Source organism: Microcaecilia unicolor, chromosome 4, assembly GCF_901765095.1.
Source record: "Microcaecilia unicolor chromosome 4, aMicUni1.1, whole genome shotgun sequence".
Classification (NCBI taxonomy): domain Eukaryota; kingdom Metazoa; phylum Chordata; class Amphibia; order Gymnophiona; family Siphonopidae; genus Microcaecilia; species Microcaecilia unicolor.
The window spans coordinates 212,532,405-212,555,045 of record NC_044034.1 but is presented as its reverse complement, the minus strand read 5'-3'; the positions used below and the strand labels follow the sequence as shown (position 1 = coordinate 212,555,045).

Below are 22,641 nucleotides of genomic sequence, written 5' to 3'. Positions count from 1 at the left end.
AAGAACAAACTACAGTGCTTCCTGTCCAGAAACTGTATATGTAAAAAATGATTAACCCAATACTTTCCCTACAATTTAGTTTCATGGTTTGATCATTTTATGATGAGCTTCACTGTACATGTGCCCATTCTTCATCATGTCCTTTCAGTACCTTTACATTTAACTAAATGTTCTGTTCCAAAAGACCTGTCGATCCTTCCCCCTTTGGATTCTCATTTTCCGTCAGAGTTTACCATTTTCTGATCAGGTTTCACTGTGGCATTTGATTCTATCTACAGCTTGTGATGAATTTGCCCATCGGGCTACTATAGCCAAGGTGAAATTTTGTAGGCAACCTTGGTATCACAGTGACCTTGGACTACTTAAGTGTCCGTTTTGGCAGGCTAAACGTTGGTGGAGGAAATCTAATCACCATCTGATCTTGATCTTTGTCGTGCTAGGTGTCTTGAGTTTTACAATCTCCAGAAAGCAAAGCAAACTTATTTTACGACTAGTTATTAAATCTAGCAACCAAGCAAGAGAACTTCATTCTATATTCAGTTCCCTTATTTGCAATGACTCTGCCGGTTTGAATTTAGAAATCCTTCAACTTCACTAGCTGATTTCTTTGTGAAAGTACAAAAGTTACATTGTTCTCTGCCCATTTTCTTTCCTATAACATCATCGCCTTGCTTAAATGGGATGGATTGTTCTTTCCAGTTGAATTTATCCATTTTTCCGTCTTTGAAGTGAGATTCGTTCAATCCAAAGACTCTGGTTTCTTTGGGTAAGTTTTACAGTTCTACGAGAGTCACTTTTTGTTCAGTAGACCCACTACTATCATCCTGGATCAAATTACCCAACTCGCGTTTATCTCCTTATTTAATGACATTAGTGAATTCTAGTTTGACACTTGGTTGTGTTCCCTTAGAGTGGAAGGTGGCCTCCGTTAAGCCATCCATCTATTCCTGTGCACTACAGGCCTGTTTCTAATCTGTTTTATATCAAAGATAGTTGAAAAAGTGGTTTTTCTACAGCTTAGTAAATTTGTAGAACAAAAGTACCGTATTTTTCGGACTATGACGCACCGGACCATTTTTTTCCTTTTTCCCTCCTCTAAAACCTAGGTGCTCCAGTGCGTCTTGTCCGAATCCCTCCCTCAGAGTTTGGGATCGCCCTCCCCCCGGCCCTGTCACCACTTCTCCCTACTCACGTCACGCGATCTTCCCTGGTGGTCTAGTGACGTTGAGGCAGGAAAGAGCCCCCTCTTTCCTGCCCAGCGCGCTGCTCTCCATCCTCCTGTAAGCAGCCTGACTGTCTCGGCGAGATTCAAAATGGCCGCCGAGAATTGAAGTCTCGGCGGCCATTTTGAATCTCGCCGAGACCGTCAGGCTGCATACAGGAGGATGGAGAGCAGCGCGCTGGGCAGGAAAGAGGGAGCTCTTTCCTGCCCCAACGTCACTAGACCACCAGGGAAGATCGCGTGACGTGAGTAGGGAGAAGTGGTGACAGGGCCGGGGGGAGGGCGATCCCGAACTCGGAGGGTGGGCGGCCAGCCAGCCAGCCAAATCTACCTTCGGACTATAAGACGCACCCCCCATTTTCCTCCCAAATTTTGGGGGAAAAAAAGTGCGTCTTATAGTCCGAAAAATACGGTAGTTATATGCCAGACAATCTGGTTTCAGGGCAGCCTGTAGTACTGAAACTATTTTGGCTTCTTTTCTTAGGTTAACCTAGACGGTCACGATCTTACTTTAGCTATCTCATTAGATCTTTCAGCAGCATTCCACTTAGTAGATCACTGTTTGTTACTTTCACAGTTAGAATCTCTGGGGATTTCTGGCTGTGTTTTGCTTTGGTTCAGTTTATTTCTTATGGATCATTCATTTCATGTTAACGTTCCACCACTCCCTCTGATAAATCACTGGTATGTGGGGTTCCACAGGGTTCTATTCTTCCCCCCTTTTGTTTAATATTTACTTAAGTCCTTTGGCCACTCTAGTTTTGTATTTCTTTTCACATTTATGTGGACAATATTTTACTGCTTTACAAGGTTAGTGCCTCCAATCTTGATTTACAACCCCTTTTACTCTGCCTACGTGCAGTTGCCCGGTGGCTCGCTGACTACCGCCTTGTGCTGAATCCTGACAAGACGATGGCCTGTTGGCTGACTGGTCATCTTTCAATCCCTACTGTTCCATTTTTTCTATTCGATACCTGGATCTCTCCTGTAATTAGCTTTCGCTATTTTAGGAGTAATTCTCGATTCTGCTTTTTGAGCCTCAAGTTTCTGCCTTACGTAAATCTCAGTTCTTTCTTCTATGTCAGTTAAAATCAGTGCGGCCTTTCTTTGATCTTGATACTTTTCATTCTCTACTTCTTTCAGTTTTCATGACACACTTGGACTATTGCAATATTATTTACTTAACTATTTCTAACTCAGTACTCAAAAGATTAGACATTATAAAACACAGCCATCCGCTTACTCTGTCATTTACAGAAATATGATCATGTTACTCCTTTCTTGAAAGATCATCATTGGCTACCAGTCTTATAATGGATTCATTTCAAAACCTTGCTTTTGGCCTTCAAATCCTTTCACTAGGGCACACCTTTATACCTCTCATCGCTGACCATTTCATATGTGTATTGCGTTCCATTAATGACTATTGCATCGTTTTACCAAGACCCCATTTAGCACAAATGGAAAGGAAGTGCGGCCCTGTATCTGTGGAACTCCATGCTATTACTCATATGCAGTGAAACCAATCTCAAGAAATTTAAGGTACTTTTGAAGGCATGGTTATCCCGGCAGGCATATTCCAGTGAGTGAGCTCTCTTGGGTGTCGGTATCTGGAAAGGAATGTGTATGACTACCAGTTTTGTTGGACACTATTTGTTAATAGTGTAGTTCTCTTGTATGTATGTTTTACTTTCCTGTCTAATTATTGTAGTTCTTTTCTATGCTATTGATCTTATTTGTAAACCGCTTTGATCTGTCAGTTAAAGCAATATATCAAGCCATGAATAAATAAATAATAAATTAGCGCCAATGATTGGCTTTGTAACGAACAATTATTGGCACTAATTAAATTGAAGTTTGTGTATAAATTTAGGTGCCGGATCCGCCCCTTAATTTTACACACGATTTGAAAAAGGGAGTGCAGAAATGGGGATGGGCATGGGTGGAACGGGGGCATTCTTAAAATTAACATGCGTTGTAGAATAATGGGGCTACACTTCTAACATAGTTGCAGATCCAGTGAAAATCCACCAGGGGTGGAAGAATGCCAAAATCCCACGGAGAGAACAGCAGTAAAAAGACAGTGGCAAGTGGGCTGATGACTCGAGACCAGTACAGCAGTCTGTGATCTTTAATAGATTTATTACTAAGGACTCAACACAGATCTGTGTTTCAGCCACAGGCCTGCCTCAGGAGTCTTCTTAGCTTGAACAAATAAGTAATTATTCAATGAAAGGTATTCTTTGGGTACTGGAGCAAAGGGTTGGTCTTTAAAAAGATCCTTGTCAAGTTTCAGCATAAACGCTGAAATAGTGTATCTCAGATCATGTGACATAGCGCAAAATATGTTGAGTCCTTAATAATAAAACTATTAAAGATCACAGACTGTTGTCCTGGTCTCTTGAGTCATCAGCCCACTTTCTACTGTCTTTTTACTTCTAATGTAGGCGCATACGTTTGCACCACGTTTCAGTTAGTGCAAATGGCCGCACTTAAATTTAGATGCAATCCTTGGCCATTAGCGCTTGGGCATAAGCACAATTCTATAAACCACACACAACTCTAAGCGCGGCTTATAGAATAATGCCTTTTTCTGCCCCATATATAGCATCTAGCCCTAAATGTTAGCTGAAGGCCACAAAACTGCAGTAGCAGAATTTTGTGTTTTTGGGCATACAGCTCAGGTTGATTTGCCCAGTAAATCTAGCGTACCAAAACCCTCGCTTTCTTCTGGCTACTATGGAGGGCTGTGGTGGAGCTTTAGCAGGATTAGACTTTACTGGTCTGTGGATAAACAGTGATGGGTTATGCCTTGGACTTCATAGCTTGTAAGCTGGGCCAGGCTTGTGTTTTAATGTGAACTTCCCTTTTTCCTTCCTTTCATTTTTAAAATGAGTGGGTCATCGCTCTTAATCAGTCCTCTCCAAACATTCAGCCAGTGTTTCAATAAGGAAAATCCCCCCCCCCCCCCCTCCAGATTCAGAGCTGGACTTAAAGGATTATTTTCCCTGTGTAGAGAACAGGTGATTTTCCCTGTGTAGAGAACAGGTGAGACTCAAAAAAAAAAATTGGGCCTAGAAGTTTTCCTATTCCAGAGGATCACAAAACCCTGCCAAGGCCCCACCCTCTAGTACATGAATGAAGATTGCACGCATGCTGTGTTGGGATGTTGATTTGCCTTTCCTTTCTCCTCTTTCAGGGATCTACATCTTGATTGCTGTTGGCGCAGTGATGATGTTTGTGGGCTTTCTGGGCTGCTATGGAGCAATTCAGGAATCGCAGTGCCTGCTGGGAACGGTGAGATACTAACTGAGAGGCAGAGGGAAGTGTTCCAGATTCCACATGCATAAAAGGGCTTTCTTAGATGCTCAGCCTTTTACTGTGTTTCTGTCCTGTGATTAGTCAAATACGAGTTTTGCCTAATTACAACATGTGTAAATGGACACCATGTCCAAGCAAAAGATCCTGTCTACCCTTCTTATTCTTTTCAACCCAATGGAAGTTTAGAACTATGTAAGTGGTGACAACATGCAGAGTATGGTTCATGGAATGATTTCCAACCCCTCTGTTTATGCATTGAGTGTGTGATGGGCAGTTGCAGCATGTAGTTTTTGTAGGTGGTGGAAGTTTGTGGGGTGATAGCGCAGTTGCAGGGGTTCGATTTGGGGGTAGTAGAGCAGTTTTGAGGGGTGGAGGAATTAAGAGGATTGAGGGCTTTTCTCTAATTTATAGGGCTTCTTTTTGCTCTTCGCCTTTCAAGTGTTAATGGGTTTTATTATAGAGTCCATTTCCCCAAGTTGATGTCCCCTGTGTTCTAGAGGATTTCAGTTTTTAAATTATTATAGCATTTTTACTTAACATCAGCAAAGTCATTCTGGTTTGCGAAATCATCTTCCCAGTAACCATATTTCTGTTTCTCCACCCACCTGCTTCTGTGGTTAACAGGTTAACAGAAAAAATTCCCCTTAGATTAGCAAAGTTATAAACCATATTCTCCAAGGACAAGCAGGCTGCTTGTTCTCACGACTGGGTTGACGATCACAGCAGCCCCCACCAACCGGAAAAAAACTTCGCGGGCGGTCCCGCACGCAGGGCACACCCACCGCGCATGCGCGGCCGTCTTCCCGCCCGTGCGCGACTGTTCCCGCTCAGTTTTTTTCTATTCCGCGCTGGAGAGAGACGTGTTATTGTCTCTCTCTCTTTGTCAGCCCCGGAAACCGGATTGCGGCCTAGCCGCGGCTTTTTTCTGTTTCACGTACGCGTTTGCGTATTTTTTCTATCGAATTAAAAAAAAAAAGAAAAGTGTGTCCTCGTCGTTCTTAGCTGCGAGGGTTCTTCGTTGCGGCCTTGTGGCTGTGCGGTCGTTTTCTTTTTCGGGTGTGCTTTTCACTGCCACCGTCGACGACTTTGACTTCGCCGACGCGATTTTTCTGTCGATGTCCTCGAAGGTCCCGAGCGGATTAAAAAAGTGTGGTCTGTGCGGCCGGCAGATCTCGCAGACCGATACTCACTCTTGGTGCCTCGGGCACCGATGACGGGCATCGAAAGAAAGCAAAGAAACACCGTCATCGGTCGCCCACGGCGCACGGGACTGCCAGCTCCGGTACCTCGAGGGAGGACTTGACGCCCAGGAAGCGGCAGTGCCGAGAGGAGCGTTCCCCCTCGGTTGAAGAGGTGTCGCTGCGTCAGTCCGTGGGTACTTCGGTACCGTCTCCTGGACCCGAGCAGCTTCCGACACCCACACCGGCCCCCCTGCCTTTCCCGCCAGCGGGCCTTGACGAGTGCCTCCGAGCCATCCTTCCGGGGATTCTGGAAGGGCTGATGCGCCAGACTCTGCCGGCACAAGGGGGTGCTTGCGCCCCCGGCGCCGTTGATGGAGGCGCTGGTGTGCTCTAGCCCGATGCCGAGGCCTCCGACGCCGCTTGCGGCACCGGTGTCAACCGCCACGCAGGTGGAGTCCCCGTTGACGTCGATGGAGGGAGCTTCGTCCCCGCCGGCGCGGGAGTCCACCGCTTGACGCCATCTTCGAGGACGTGGTTCCTCGCAGTCTAGACGGGCCCGGTTGAGGTCTGAGCTGAAAGAGCTCATGTCCGACACTGAGGAAGAGGAGGCCTCGTGGGGGGAGGAGGAGGACCCCAGATATTTCTCCTCAGAGGAGTCTGTGGGCCTTCCCTCCGACCCCACTCCTTCACCGGAGAGGAAGCTCTCGCCCCCTGAGAGCCTCTCCTTTGCCTCCTTTGTCAGGGATATGTCTATTTGCATTTCCTTTCCCGTGGTCACTGTGGATGAGCCGAGGGCGGAGATGCTCGAAGTCCTCGACTATCCATCACCACCTAGAGAGTCTTCCACGGTGCTGTTGCACAATGTCCTTAAGGAGACACTGCTTCGGAACTGGCTGAAGCCACTATCTAATCCCACCATCCCCAAGAAAGCGGAGTCCCAATACAGGATCCACTCTGACCCAGAGTTGATGCGGCCTCAATTGCCTCATGACTTGGCGGTCGTGGACTCTGCTCTCAAGAGAGCACGGAGTTCGAGGGATACCGCCTCGGAGCCCCTGGGGCGGGAGTCTCGCACTCTGGACTCGTTTGGGAGGAAGGCCTACCAATCGTCCATGCTCGTGACCCGCATCCAGTCATACCAGCTCTACACGAGCATTCACATGTGGAACAATGTGAGGCAACTGGCGGACCTGGTCGACAAGCTTCCCCCCCCCCCCCCCCCCCCCCCCCCCCGGAGCAGTCCAGGCCTTTTCAGGAGGTGGTCAGGCAGCTGAAGTCGTGCAGAAAGTTCCTGTCCAGGGGTATCTATGACACCTGTGATGTGGCATCTCGAGCTGTGGCCCAAGGTATAGTGATGCGCAGACTCTCATGGCTGCGTGCCTCTGACTTGGACAACCGCACTCAGCAGCGACTGGCGGATGTCCCTTGCCGGGGGGATAACATTTTCGGCGAGAAGGTTGAGCAGTTGGTGGACCAACTACACCAGCGGGAAACCGCTCTCGACAAGCTCTCCCACCGGGCGCCTTCGGCATCCACCTCTGCAGGTGGACGTTTTTCCCAGGCTTGGCAGGCTGCACCCTATGCCTACAGTAAGCGTAGGTACACCCAGCCGGTCCGAAGGCCTCCTCAGGCACAGGGACAGTCCCAGCGCACTCGTTCCCGTCAACAGCGTGTGCCTAAGCAGCCCCCTGCGCCTCCACAGCAAAAGCAGGGGACGGGCTTTTGACTGGATCCATGGGAACATAGCCGCCATCAAAGTGTCAATGCCGGACGACCTGCCGGTCGGGGGGAGGTTGAAAGCTTTTCACCAAAGGTGGCCTCTTATAACCTCCGACCAGTGGGTTCTCCAAATAGTGCCGTGCGGATACACCCTGAATTTGGTCTCTACTCCATCAAATTGCCCACCGGGAGCCCAATCCTTCAGCTCCCATCACAAGCAGGTTACTTGCAGAGGAACTCTCCGCCCTTCTTAGCGCCAATGCGGTCGAGCCCGTGCAACCCGGGTGGGAAGGGCAGGGATTCTATTCCAGGTACTTCCTTGTGGAAAAGAAAACAGGGGGGATGCGCCCCATCCTAGACCTGAGAGGCCTGAACAAATATCTGGTCAAAGAGAAGTTCAGGATGCTTTCCTTGGGCACCCTTCTACCACTGATTCAGAAAGACGATTGGCTATGTTCCCTGGATTTAAAGGATGCTTACACTCACATCCCGATACTGCCAGCTCACAGACAGTATCTCAGATTCCGTCTGGGGACACAGCACTTTCAGTATTGTGTGCTGCCCTTTGGGCTCGCCTCTGCACCACGGGTGTTCACGAAGTGTCTCGTGGTGGTTGCGGCGTATCTACGCAAGCTGGGGGTGCACGTGTTCCTGTATCTCGACGATTGGCTGGTCAAGAGCACCTCAGAGGCAGGAGCTCTTCGGTCCATGCAGTGCACTATTCACCTTCTGGAGCTGCTGGGGTTTGTGATAAATTACCCGAAGTCCCATCTCCAGCCAGTCCAATCTCTGGAATTCATAGGAGCTCTGCTGAATTCTCAGACGGCTCAGGCCTTCCTTCCCGAAGCAAGGGCGCAGAACCTCCTGTCCCTCGCTTCCCAGACCAGAGCGTCTCAGCAGGTCACAGCTCGGCAGATGTTGAGACTCCTAGGTCATATGGCCTCCACGGTTCATGTGACTCCCATGGCTCGCCTTCACATGAGATCTGCTCAATGGACCCTAGTTTCCCAGTGGTGCCAAGCTACCGGGAATCTAGAAGATGTCATCCGCCTCTCCACCAGTTGCCGCACTTCACAGCACTGGTGGACCATTCGGACCAATTTGACCCTGGGACGCCCATTCCAAATTCCACAGCCCACGAAAGTGCTAACGACGGTTGTATCTCGCCTGGGGTGGGGAGCTCATGTCGATGGGCTTCACACCCAGGGACTGTGGTCCCTCCAGGAACAAGATCTTCAGATCAACCTCCTGGAGCTCCGAGCGGTCTGGAACGCACTGAAGGCCTTCAGAGATCGGCTGTCCTACCAAATTATCCAAATTCGGACAGACAATCAGGTTGGAATGTATTATATCAACAGGCAGGGGGGGGGCACCGGATCTCGCCCCCTGTGTCAGGAAGCCGTCGGGATGTGGCATTGGGCTTGCCAGTTCGGCATGCTTCTCCAAGCCACATACCTGGCAGGCGTAAACAACAGTTTGGCCAACAGGCTGAGCAGAGTCATGCAACCGCACGAGTGGTCGCTCCATTCCAGAGTGGTACGCAAGATCTTCCGAGAGTGGGGCACCCCCTCGGTGGACCTTTTTGCCTCTCAGACCAGCCACAAGCTGCCTCTGTTCTGTTCCAGACTACAGGCACACGGCAGACTGGCGTCGGATGCCTTTCTCCTCCATTGGGGGACCGGCCTCCTGTATGCTTATCCTCCCATACCTTTGGTGGGGAAGACCTTGCTGAAGCTCAAGCAAGACCATGGCACCATGATTCTGATAGCGCCTTTTTGGCCCCGTCAGTTCTCCGAGGACAAGCAGGCTGCTTGTTCTCACGACTAGGTTGACGTCCACGGCAGCCCCCACCAACCGGAACAAAACTTTACGGGCGGTCCCGCACACAGGGCACGCCCACTGCGCATGCGCAGCCGTCTTCCCGCTCGTGCGCGACCGTTCCCCGCTCAGTCTTTTCTTTTCCTTGCTGGAGAGAGCCGCGTTCGTCTCTCTCTCTGTCAGCCCCAGAAACCGGATCGCGCTTTCGCCGCGAGATTTCTTCGTTGTGCTTTTTTTCTTCGTTTCTTTGTTTTATTTAAAAAAAAACAAACAAAAAAAAAGAGAAGTACTCGTTCTCCGAGGACAAGCAGGCTGCTTGTTCTCACTGATGGGTGACGTCCACGGCAGCCCCTCCAATCGGAATCTTCACTAGCAAAGTCCTTTGCTAGTCCTCGCGCGCACCGCGCATGCGCGGCCGTCTTCCCGCCCGAAACCAGCTCGAGCCGGCCAGTCTTCTTTTGTCCGCACTCGGTACGGTCGTGTTTTCGCCGTGTCGAGCCCCGGAAAGTCGACCTCGTGCGTCCTTTTCTTTGGCGTGTTATTTTTTTCTTCGGAAAATCCTTAAAAACTATCGGGAAGTACTCCGGAAGCCCCCCAGGCTTCGTTTGCCCCTTCCCGTATTTTTCAGTCTTTGCCCCGGTAAATTTTCTTTCGTCGTCGGGGTAGGCCTCTTTTCGGCCTCGGTCGAGATTTTCTCCCTAAAACTTTTGGTGCTCAAATTCGTCATTTCGGATTTTGATTTCGCCGGCGTGATTTTTCCGCCCATGACATCGAAGCCTTCCAGCGGCTTCAAGAAGTGCACCCAGTGCGCCCGGATCATCTCGCTCACTGACAGACACGCGTCGTGTCTTCGGTGTCTGGGGGCCGAGCACCGCCCTCAGGCCTGTAGTCTGTGTTCCTTTTTGCAAAAGCGGACTCAGGTAGCGAGATTGGCCCAGTGGAACGTTTTGTTCTCGGGCTCTTCGTCGGCATCGGCACCGAGGGTATCGAGTGCATCGACGTCGTCAGCGTCCAGAGCTTCATCCTCGGCCGCCAGTGCATCGAGTGCATCGAGGCATCGGCCCTCTGCATCGGCGCCGGGACATCGGATAGCTGCATCGACGTCGGTGGTACCGGGACCCCGTCTGCTGATGTCGTCGGACGGTGGTGCATCGTCGGGAGTGCAGGTGAGGGCTGTCCATTCCCCTGCTGGTGGCGGTGAGCCTTCGGGTGGGTCTCCTCCTACCCTGAGGGCTCCTGCGGTACAGCCCCCCCCGAGACCGACCTCCTTCGGCCTCGGCCCCGAGGAAGCGACGGCTGGATTCTATGTCCTCCTCGTCGGTGCCGGGGAGCTCCGGTGACATGCTTCGGAAGAAGTCGAAGAAGCATCGACACCGGTCTCCTCCCCGTGTCGGCACCGAGAGCTCTGGGTCGCCGAGGGAGTCGGCACCCAGCAGGCATCGGCACCGAGAGGACCGCTCACCCTCTGTTCAGGAGGTGTCGATGCGCTCCACTCTGGACAGCCCGGAACAGCCTCCTCGCCCGGAACAGGTTCTGACGTCGACGCCTGCATCGACCTCTCTGCCTTTCTCTGCAGCCGCTCTGAACGAGAGCCTCCGGGCCGTTCTCCCAGAGATTCTGGGAGAGCTGTTGCGCCCTACCCCTCCGGTACCGGCGGTGCTTGCGCCTCCGGTACCGTCGAGCGAGGCGCCGGCTGGCCCATCGCCCGGGGTGAGGTCCCCGACGTCGGTACCGCGTGCGGTGCCGACTGCGGCCACCTCCCAGGAGGGCTCCCCGACTACGTCGGCGGAGGGAGCTTCGCCGATGCGGGCGAGGGAGTCTACCTCTCGGCGCCCCCATCGTGGACGTGGCTCCACGGAGTCGAGCCGGGCGAGGTTGCAGACACAGGTTCGTGAACTTGTGTCTGACACCGAGGGTGAGGCCTCGTGGGAGGAAGAGGAAGACCCCAGATATTTCTCTGACGAGGAGTCTGAGGGTCTTCCTTCTGATCCCACTCCCTCTCCTGAAAGACAGCTTTCTCCTCCTGAGAGTCTGTCTTTCGCTTCCTTTGTCCGGGAGATGTCTACGGCCATCCCCTTCCCGGTGGTAGTGGAGGACGAGCCCAGGGCTGAAATGTTTGAGCTCCTGGACTATCCTTCTCCACCTAAGGAAGGATAGTCCACTGTTCCCTTGCACCATGTCCTAAAAAAGACATTGCTTGCGAACTGGACAAAACCCTTAACTAATCCCCACATCCCCAAGAAAATTGAGTCCCAGTACCGAATCCATGGGGACCCAGAGCTGATGCGCACTCAGTTGCCTCACGACTCTGGAGTTGTGGATTTGGCCCTAAAGAAGGCTAAGAGTTCTAGGGAGCATGCTTCGGCGCCCCCGGGCAAAGACCCTAGGACCTTAGACTCCTTTGGGAGGAAGGCCTACCATTCTTCTATGCTCGTGGCCAAAATCCAGTCTTACCAGCTCTACACGAGCATACACATGCGGAACAATGTGCGGCAGTTGGCGGGCTTGGTTGATGCTCTTCCCCCTGAGCAAGCTAAGCCTTTTCAGGAGGTGGTCAGGCAGCTGAAGGCGTGCAGAAAATTCCTGGCCAGAGGGGTGTATGACACCTTTGATGTTGCGTCCAGGGCCGCTGCTCAAGGTGTGGTGATGCGCAGGCTCTCATGGCTGCGTGCCGCCGACCTGGAGAATAGACTCCAGCAGTGGATTGCGGACTCGCCTTGCCGTGCGGACAACATTTTTGGAGAGAAAGTCGAACAGGTGGTAGAGCATCTCCACCAGCGGGACACCGCATTCGACAAGTTCTCCCGCCGGCAGCCTTCAGCATCTACCTCTACAGGTAGAAGATTTTTCGGGGGAAGGAAGACTGTTCCCTACTCTTCTGGCAAGCGTAGGTACAATCCTCCTTCTCGACAGCCTGCGGCCCAGGCTAAGCCCCAGCGCGCTCGCTCTCGTCAGCAGCGTGCGCCTCAGCAAGGACCCTCGGCTCCCCAGCAAAAGCAAGGGGCGAGCTTTTGACTGGCTCCAGCAGAGCATAGCCGAAGTCCAAGTGTCAGTGCCGGGCGACCTGCCAGTCGGAGGGAGGTTGAAAGCTTTTCACCAAAGGTGGCCTCTCATAACCTCCGATCAGTGGGTTCTCCAAATAGTCCGGCAAGGATACACCCTCAATTTGGCCTCAAAACCTCCAAATTGTCCACCGGGAGCTCAGTCTTACAGCTTCCAGCACAAGCAGGTACTTGCAGAGGAACTCTCCGCCCTTCTCAGCGCCAATGCGGTTGAGCCCGTGCCATCCGGGCAAGAAGGGCTGGGATTCTATTCCAGGTACTTCCTTGTGGAAAAGAAAACAGGGGGGATGCGTCCCATCCTAGACCTAAGGGCCCTGAACAAATATCTCGTAAAAGAAAAGTTCAGGATGCTTTCCCTGGGCACCCTTCTTCCCATGATTCAGGAAAAAGATTGGCTATGCTCTCTGGACTTGAAGGATGCCTATACGCACATCCCGATACTGCCAGCTCACAGACAGTATCTGAGATTTCAGCTGGGCACACGTCACTTCCAGTACTGTGTGCTACCCTTTGGGCTCGCCTCTGCGCCCAGGGTGTTCACAAAGTGCTTGGCTGTGGTAGCAGCGGCACTTCGCAGGCTGGGGGTGCACGTGTTCCCATACCTCGACGATTGGCTGGTGAAGAACACATCCGAGGCAGGAGCCCTGCAGTCCATGCAGATGACTATTCGCCTCCTGGAGCTACTAGGGTTTGTGATAAATTATCCAAAGTCCCACCTTCTCCCAGTGCAGAAACTCGAATTCATAGGAGCTCTGCTGGATTCTCGGACGGCTCGCGCCTATCTCCCAGAGACGAGAGCCAACAACTTGTTGTCCCTCGTCTCGCGGGTGCGAGCGTCCCAGCAGATCACAGCTCGGCAGATGTTGAGATTGCTAGGCCACATGGCCTCCACAGTTCATGTGACTCCCATGGCCCGTCTGCACATGAGATCCGCTCAATGGACCCTGGCCTCTCAGTGGTATCAGGCTGCTGGGGGTCTAGAAGACGTGATCCACCTGTCCACGAGTTTTCTCAAATCCCTGCATTGGTGGACAATGTGGTCCAATTTGACTCTGGGACGTCCTTTCCAAATTCCTCAGCCACAAAAAGTGCTGACCACGGATGCGTCTCTCCTGGGATGGGGAGCTCATGTCGATGGGCTTCACACCCAAGGAAGCTGGTCCCTCCAGGAACGCGATCTGCAGATCAATCTTCTGGAGTTGCGAGCGATCTGGAACGCTCTGAAGGCTTTCAGAGATCGGCTGTCCCACAAAATTATCCAAATTCAGACAGACAACCAGGTTGCCATGTACTATGTCAACAAGCAGGGGGGCACCGGATCTCGCCCCCTGTGTCAGGAAGCCGTCAGCATGTGGCTCTGGGCTCGCCATCACGGCATGGTGCTCCAAGCCACATATCTGGCAGGCGTAAACAACAGTCTGGCCAACAGGCTGAGCAGGATTATGCAACCTCACGAGTGGTCGCTCAATTCTCGTGTAGTGCGGCAGATCTTCCAGGTGTGGGGCACCCCCTTGGTGGATCTCTTCGCATCTCGAGCCAACCACAAAGTCCCTCAGTTCTGTTCCAGGCTTCAGGCCCACGGCAGACTGGCATCGGATGCCTTCCTCTTGGATTGGGGGGAGGGCCTGCTGTATGCTTATCCTCCCATACCTCTGGTGGGGAAGACTTTGTTGAAACTCAAGCAAGACCAAGGCACCATGATTCTGATTGCTCCTTTTTGGCCGCGTCAGATCTGGTTCCCTCTTCTTCTGGAGTTGTCCTCCGAAGAACCGTGGAGATTGGAGTGTTTTCCGACCCTCATCACACAGGACGAAGGGGCGCTTCTGCATCCCAACCTCCGGTCCCTGGCTCTCACGGCCTGGATGTTGAGAGCGTAGACTTTGCCTCTTTGGGTCTGTCAGAGGGTGTCTCCCGCGTCTTGCTTGCTTCCAGGAAAGATTCCACTAAGAGGAGTTACTTCTTTCTATGGAGGAGGTTTGCCGTCTGGTGTGACAGCAAGGCCCTAGATCCTCGCTCTTGTCCTACACAGACCCTGCTTGAATACCTTCTGCACTTGTCTGAGTCTGGTCTCAAGACCAACTCTGTAAGGGTTCACCTTAGTGCAATCAGTGCATACCATTACCGTGTGGAGGGTAAGCCGATCTCGGGACAGCCTTTAGTGGTTCGCTTCATGAGAGGTTTGCTTTTGTCAAAGCCCCCTGTCAAGCCTCCTACAGTGTCATGGGATCTCAATGTCGTTCTCACCCAGCTGATGAAACCTCCTTTTGAGCCACTGAACTCCTGCCATCTGAAGTACTTGACCTGGAAGGTCATTTTCTTGGTGGCAGTTACTTCAGCTCGTAGAGTCAGTGAGCTTCAGGCCCTGGTAGCCCAGGCTCCTTACACCAAATTTCATCATAACAGAGTAGTCCTCCGCACTCACCCTAAGTTTCTGCCGAAGGTTGTGTCGGAGTTCCATCTGAACCAGTCAATTGTCTTGCCAACGTTTTTTCCCCGTCCTCATTCCTGCCCTGCTGAACGTCAGCTGCACACATTGGACTGCAAGAGAGCATTGGCCTTCTATCTGGAGCGGACACAGCCCAACAGACAGTCCGCCCAATTGTTTGTTTCTTTTGATCCCAATAGGAGGGGAGTGGCTGTGGGGAAACGCACCATATCCAATTGGCTAGCAGATTGCATCTCCTTCACTTACGCCCAGGCTGGGCTGGCTCTTGAGGGTCATGTCACGGCTCATAATGTTAGAGCCATGGCAGCGTCGGTAGCCCATTTGAAGTCAGCCACTATTGAAGAGATTTGCAAAGCTGCGACGTGGTCATCTGTCCACACATTCACATCTCATTACTGCCTGCAGCAGGATACCCGACGCGACAGTCGGTTCGGGCAGTCAGTTCTTCAGAACCTGTTTGGGCTTTAGGATCCAACTCCACCCCCCGAGGGCCCTGTTTGTTCTGTTCCAGGCTGCACTCTCAGTTAGTTGGTAAATTTTTTAGGTCAATCTCAGTTATGTCCTCGCCATTGCGAGGCCCAATTGACCATGGTTGTTGTTTTGAGTGAGCCTGGGGGCTAGGGATACCCCATCAGTGAGAACAAGCAGCCTGCTTGTCCTCGGAGAAAGCGAATGCTACATACCTGTAGAAGGTATTCTCCGAGGACAGCAGGCTGATTGTTCTCACAAACCCGCCCGCCTCCCCTTTGGAGTTGAGTCTTCCCTTGTATTGTCTTGCTACATACTGGACTGGCCGGCTCGAGCCGGTTTCGGACGGGAAGACGCATGCGCGGTGCGCGAGGACTAGCAAAGGACTTTGCTAGTGAAGATTCCGATTGGAGGGGCTGCCGTGGACATTACCCATCAGTGAGAACAATCAGCCTGCTGTCCTCGGAGAATACCTTCTACAGGTATGTAGCATTCGCTTTTTCCCTCGTCTTTTAGCAGGGGCGTATCGTTGCGGCCTTGTGGCCGCGCGGTCGATTTATTTTTCGAGGTGTGAAATTTACCGCCACCATCGACGACTTTGACTTCGCCGACGCGATTTTTCCGTCGATGTCCTCGAAGGTCCCGAGTGGATTTAAGAAGTGTGGTCGGTGCGGCCGGCATATCTCGCAGACCGACACTCACGCTTGGTGCCTCCGGTGCCTCGGGCCGGAGCACGATACCAAGACGTGCACCTTGTGTCTCGGTTTACGGAAACGGACACAGGTGGCGAGGCAAGTTCTACTGGACCGTCTATTTGGAACTTGCGCCGGCCCCTCGACGTCGACGGCCGGATCTTTGGTACCGGTACCGATGTCCACGAAATTGGCACCGACGGCAACGACCCCAGGAGTACAGGTCCCGTCGGCCCGCCGGTCTTCCGGAGAAGGCAGGGGTGAGCGGCCACGTGGGCAATCGGCCCCGGTCACCCCTCTACCCAGGGCCCTCGGGACCGAACCCTGTCGGACTCGAGGCCGAGGGGGATCTACCTCCTCCTCTTCGGTACCGCTGAGCGCCGATGACGGGCACCAGAAAAAGACAAAAAAGCACCATCATCGGTCGCCCACGGCGCTTATGGCTCCCGGCTCCAGAGACGACTCGACGCCGAGGAAGCGGCAGCGCCGAGAGGAGCGGTCCCCCTCTGTAGTAGAGGTATCGTCACGTCAGGGTGCCAGCACTTCGGTGCCGTCTCCTGGACCCGAACAGCTTCCGGCACCGACACCTCTACCGGCCCCCTCGCCTTTCCCGACAGCGGGCCTGGACGAGTGCCTCCGAGCCATCCTTCCGGGGATCCTGGAAGGGCTAATGCGCCAGACTGTGCCGGCGCCGGGGGTGCTTGCGCCCTCGGCGCCGTTGATGGAGGCGCCGGCGTGCTGTAGCCCGGTGCCGAGGCCTTCGACGCCGACGCCGCATGCGGCGCCGGTCTCGATCACCACGCAGGTGGAGTCCCCGTCGATGGAGGGAGCTTCATCCCCGCCGGCGTGGGAGTCCACCGCTCGACGACGCCACCGAGGACTCGGTGCCTCAAAGTCGAGCCGGGCCCGGTTGAGGTCTGAGCTACAGGAGCTCATGTCCGACACCGAGGAAGAGGCCTCGTGGGGGGAGGAGGAGGACCCCAGATATTTCTCCTCAGAGGAGTCTGTGGGCCTTCCCTCCGACCCCACTCCTTCACCAGAGAGAAAGCTCTCGCCACCTGAGAGCCTCTCCTTTGCCTCCTTCGTCAGGGATATGTCGATCTGCATTCCCTTCCCCGTGGTCTATGTAGATGAGCCGAGGGCTGAGATGCTCGAGGTCCTCGACTATCCATCACCACCTAGAGAGTCCTCCACGGTACCGTTGCACAATGTCCTCAAAGAGACACTGCTTCGGAACTGGTTGAGACCTTTATCTAATCCCACCATCCCCAAGAAAGCGGAGTCCCAATACAGGATCCACTCAGACCCAGAGTTAATGCGGCCTCAATTGCCTCATGACTCGGCGGTCGTGGACTCTGCTCTCAAGAGGGCACGGAGTTCGAGGGATACCGCCTCGGCGCCCCCGGGGCGGGAGTCTCGCACTCTGGACTCGTTTGGGAGGAAGGCCTACCAATCTTCAATGCTCGTGACCCGCATCCAGTCCTACCAGCTCTACACGAGCATACACATGCAAATAATGTGAAGCAACTGGCGGACCTGGTTGACAAGCTCCCCCCGGAGCAGTCCAGGCCTTTTCAGGAGGTGGTCAGGCAACTGAAGGCGTGCAGAAAGTTCCTGTCCAGGGGTATATATGACACCTGTGATGTGGCATCTCGTGCTGCGGCCTAAGGTATAGTGATGCGCAGGCTCTCATGGCTGCGTGCCTCTGACCTGGACAACCGCACCCAGCAGCGGCTGGCTGATGTCCCTTGCTGGGGGGATAATATTTTTGGTGAGAAGGTCGAGCAGTTGGTGGACCAACTACATCAGCGGGAAACCGCCCTCGACAAACTCTCCCACCGTGCGCCTTCAGCATCCACCTCAGCAGGTGGAAGTTTTTCCCGGGCCAGGCAGGCTGCGCCCTACGCCTACAACAAGCGTAGGTACACCCAGCCGGCCCGAAGGCCTCCTCAGGCACAGGGACAGTCCCAGCGCGCTCGTTCCCGTCAACAGCGTGCGCCTAAGCAGCCCCTGGCGCCTCCTACTCTAGCAAAAACCGGGGACGGGTTTTTGACTGGATCCATGGGAACATAGCCGCCATCAAAGTGTCCGTGCCGGACGATCTGCCAGTCGGGGGGAGGTTAAAACTTTTTCACCAAAGGTGGCCTCTAATAACCTCCGACCAGTGGGTTCTCCAAATAGTGCGGTGCGGATACGCCCTGAATTTGGCCTCTCCTCCACCAAATTGTCCTCCGGGAGCCCAATCCTTCAGCTCCCATCACAAGCAGGTACTTGCAGAGGAACTCTCCGCCCTTCTCAGCGCCAATGCAGTCGAGCCCGTGCCACCCGGGCAGGAAGGGCAGGGATTCTATTCCAGGTACTTCCTTGTGGAAAAGAAAACAGGGGGGATGCGCCCCATCCTAGACCTGAGAGGCCTGAACAAATACCTGGTCAAAGAGAAGTTCAGGATGCTTTCCTTGGGCACCCTTCTACCAATGATTCAGAAAAACGATTGGCTATGTTCCCTGGATTTAAAGGACGCATACACTCACATCCCGATACTGGCAGCTCACAGACAGTATCTCAGATTCCGCCTGGGCACACGGCACTTTCAGTATTGTGTGCTACCCTTTGGGCTCGCCTCTGACCCACGGGTGTTCACGAAGTGCCTCGTGGTGGTCGTGGCGTATCTACGCAAGCTGGGAGTGCACGTGTTCCCATATCTCGACGATTGGCTGGTCAAGAACACCTCGAAGGCGGGAGCTTTCCGGTCCATGCAGTGCACTATTCACCTCCTGGAGCTGCTGGGGTTTGTGATAAATTACCCAAAGTCCCATCTCCAGCCAGTCCAATCTCTGGAATTCTTCATAGGAGCTCTGCTGAATTCTCAGACGGCTCAGGCCTTTCTTCCCGAAGCGAGGGCCCACAACCTCCTGTCCCTCGCTTCCCAGACCAGAGCGTCTCAGCAGGTCACAGCTCGGCAGATGTTGAGACTCCTAGGTCATATGGCCTCCACAGTTCATGTGACTCCCATGGCTCGTCTTCACATGAGATCTGCTCAATGGACCCTAGCTTCCCAGTGGTGCCAGGCCACCGGGAATCTAGAAGATGTCATCCGCCTCTCCACCAGTTGCCGCACTTCACTGCACTGGTGGACCATTCGGACCAATTTGACCCTGGGACGCCCATTCCAAATTCCACAGCCCACGAAAGTGCTAACGACGGATGCATCTCGCCTGGGGTGGGGAGCTCATGTCGATGGGCTTCACACCCAGGGACTGTGGTCCCTCCAGGAAAAAGATCTTCAGATCAACCTCCTGGAGCTCTGAGCGGTCTGGAACGCACTGAAGGCTTTCAGAGATCGGCTATCCTGTCAAATTATCCAAATTCGGACAGACAATCAGGTTGCAATGTATTACATCAACAAGCAGGGGGGCACCGGATCTCGCCCCCTGTGTCAGGAAGCCGTTGGGATATGGCGTTGGGCTTGCCAGTTCGGCATGCTTCTCCAAGCCACATACCTGGCAGGTGTAAACAACAGTCTGGCCGACAGACTGAGCAGAGTCATGCAACCGCACGAGTGGTCGCTCCATTCCAGAGTGGTACGCAAGATCTTCCGAGAGTGGGGCACTCCCTCGGTGGACCTTTTCGCCTCTCAGACCAACCACAAGCTGCCTCTGTTCTGTTCCAGACTCCAGGCACACGGCAGACTAGCGTCGGATGCCTTTCTCCTCCATTGGGGGACCGGCCTCCTGTATGCTTATCCTCCCATACCTTTGGTGGGGAAGACCTTGCTGAAGCTCAAGCAAGACCAAGGCACTATGATTCTGATAGCGCCTTTTTGGCCCCGTCAGATCTGGTTCCCTCTACTTCTGGAGTTGTCCTCCGAAGAACCGTGGAGAATGGAGTGTTTTCCGACCCTCATTTCGCAGAACGACGGAGCGCTTCTGCATCCCAACCTTCAGTCTCTGGCTCTCACGGCCTGGATGTTGAGGGCATAGACTTCGCTTCGTTGGGTCTGTCTGAGGGTGTCTCCCGTGTCTTGCTTGCCTCTAGGAAGGATTCCACTAAAAAGAGTTACTTTTTCAAGTGGAGGAGGTTTGTCGTTTGGTGTGAGAGCAAGGCCCTAGAACCTCGTTCTTGTCCTGCACAGAACCTGCTTAATACCTTCTGCACTTATCAGAGTCTGGCTTCAAGACCAACTCAGTAAGGAATCACCTTAGTGCGATTAGTGCTTACCATCTTCGTATAGAGGGTAAAGCCATCTCTGGAGAGCCTTTAGTCGTTCGATTCATGAGAGGTTTGCTTTTGACAAAGCCCCCTGTCAAGCCTCCTGCAGTGTCATGGGATCTCAACGTCGTCCTCACCCAGCTGATGAAACCTCCTTTTGAGCCACTGAATTCATGCCATCTGAAGTACTTGACCTGGAAGGTCATTTTCTTGGTGGCAGTTACTTCAGCTCGTAGGGTCAGTGAGCTTCAAGCCCTGGTAGCTCATGCTCCGTATACTAAATTTCATCATAACAGAGTAGTGCTCCGCACTCACCCTAAGTTCCTGCCAAAGGTGGTGTCGGAGTTCCATCTGAACCAATCAATTGTCTTGGCAACATTCTTTCCCAGACCACATAAGTACATAAGTACATAAGTAGTGCCATACTGGGAAAGACCAAAGGTCCATCTAGCCCAGCATCCTGTCACCGACAGTGGCCAATCCAGGTCAAGGGCACCTGGCACGCTCCTCAAACGTAAAAACATTCCAGACAAGTTATACCTAAAAATGAGGAATTTTTCCAGTCCATTTAATAGCGGTCTATGGACTTGTCCTTTAGGAATCTATCTAACCCCTTTTTAAACTCCGTCAAGCTAACCGCCCGTACCACGTTCTCCGGCAATGAATTCCAGAGTCTAATTACACGTTGGGTGAAGAAAAATTTTCTCCGATTCGTTTTAAATTTACCACACTGTAGCTTCAACTCATGCCCTCTAGTCCTAGTATTTTTGGATAGCGTGAACAGTCGCTTCACATCCACCCGATCCATTCCACTCATTATTTTATACACTTCTATCATATCTCCCCTCAGCCGTCTCTTCTCCAAGCTGAAAAGCCCTAGCCTTCTCAGCCTCTCTTCATAGGAAAGTCGTCCCATCCCCACTATCATTTTCGTCGCCCTTCGCTGTACCTTTTCCAATTCTACTATATCTTTTTTGAGATACGGAGACCAGTACTGAACACAATACTCCAGGTGCGGTCGCACCATGGAGCGATACAACGGCATTATAACATCCGCACACCTGGACTCCATACCCTTCTTAATAACACCCAACATTCTATTCGCTTTCCTAGCCGCAGCAGCACACTGAGCAGAAGGTTTCAGCATATCATCGACGACGACACCCAGATCCCTTTCTTGATCCGTAACTCCTAACGCGGAACCTTGCAAGACGTAGCTATAATTCGGGTTCCTCTTACCCACATGCATCACTTTGCACTTGTCAACATTGAACTTCATCTGCCACTTGCACGCCCATTCTCCCAGTCTCGCAAGGTCCTCCTGTAATCGTTCACATTCCTCCTGCGACTTGACGACCCTGAATAATTTTGTGTCATCGGCGAATTTAATTACCTCACTAGTTATTCCCATCTCTAGGTCATTTATAAATACATTAAAAAGCAACGGACCCAGCACAGACCCCTGCGGGACCCCACTAACTACCCTCCTCCACTGAGAATACTGGCCACGCAATCCTACTCTCTGCTTCCTATCTTTCAACCAGTTCTTAATCCATAATAATACCCTACCTCCGATTCCATGACTCTGCAATTTCTTCAGGAGTCTTTCGTGCGGCACTTTGTCAAACGCCTTCTGAAAATCCAGATATACAATATCAACCGGCTCCCCATTGTCCACATGTTTGCTTACCCCCTCAAAAAAATGCATTAGATTGGTGAGGCAAGACTTCCCTTCACTAAATCCGTGCTGACTTTGTCTCATCAGTCCATGTTTTTGTATATGCTCTGCAATTTTATTCTTAATAATAGCCTCCACCATCTTGCCCGGCACCGACGTCAGACTCACCGGTCTATAATTTCCCGGATCTCCTCTGGAACCTTTCTTAAAAATCGGAGTAACATTGGCTACCCTCCAGTCTTCCGGTACTACACTCGATTTTAGGGACAGATTGCATATTTCTAACAGTAGCTCCGCAAGTTCATTTTTTAGTTCTATTAATACTCTGGGATGAATACCATCAGGTCCCGGTGATTTACTACTCTTCAGCTTGCTGAACTGACCCATTACATCCTCCAAGGTTACAGAGAATTTGTTTAGTTTCTCCGACTCCCCCGCTTCAAATATTCTTTCCGGCACCGGTGTCCCCCCCAAATCCTCCTCGGTGAAGACCGAAGCAAAGAATTCATTTAATTTCTCCGCTACGGCTTTGTCCTCCTTGATCGCCCCTTTAACACCATTTTCGTCCAGCGGCCCAACCGACTCTTTGGCCGGTTTCCTGCTTTTAATGTATCTAAAAAAGTTTTTACTATGTATTTTTGCTTCCAACGCTAATTTCTTCTCAAAGTCCTTTTTTGCCCTCCTTATCTCCGCTTTGCATTTGGCTTGGCATTCCTTATGATCTATCCTGTTACTTTCAGTTGGTTCTCTTCTCCACTTTCTGAAGGATTGTTTTTTGGCTCTAATGATTTCCTTTATCTTACTGTTTAGCCACGCCGGCTGACG

The 22,641-nt window shown here is 52.4% G+C and overlaps 1 protein-coding gene across 1 annotated transcript in view; it reads left to right on the top strand.

The window, feature by feature from the left end:
* CD81 (CD81 molecule) overlaps positions 1-22,641 on the top strand; it is a 205,697-nt gene that overhangs the window by 141,521 nt on the left and 41,535 nt on the right. Inside the window, exon 3 of the mRNA XM_030201213.1 lies at positions 4,422-4,519. Coding sequence (XP_030057073.1) covers positions 4,422-4,519 — 98 coding nt within the window. The remainder of the gene's footprint in view (positions 1-4,421; positions 4,520-22,641) is intronic.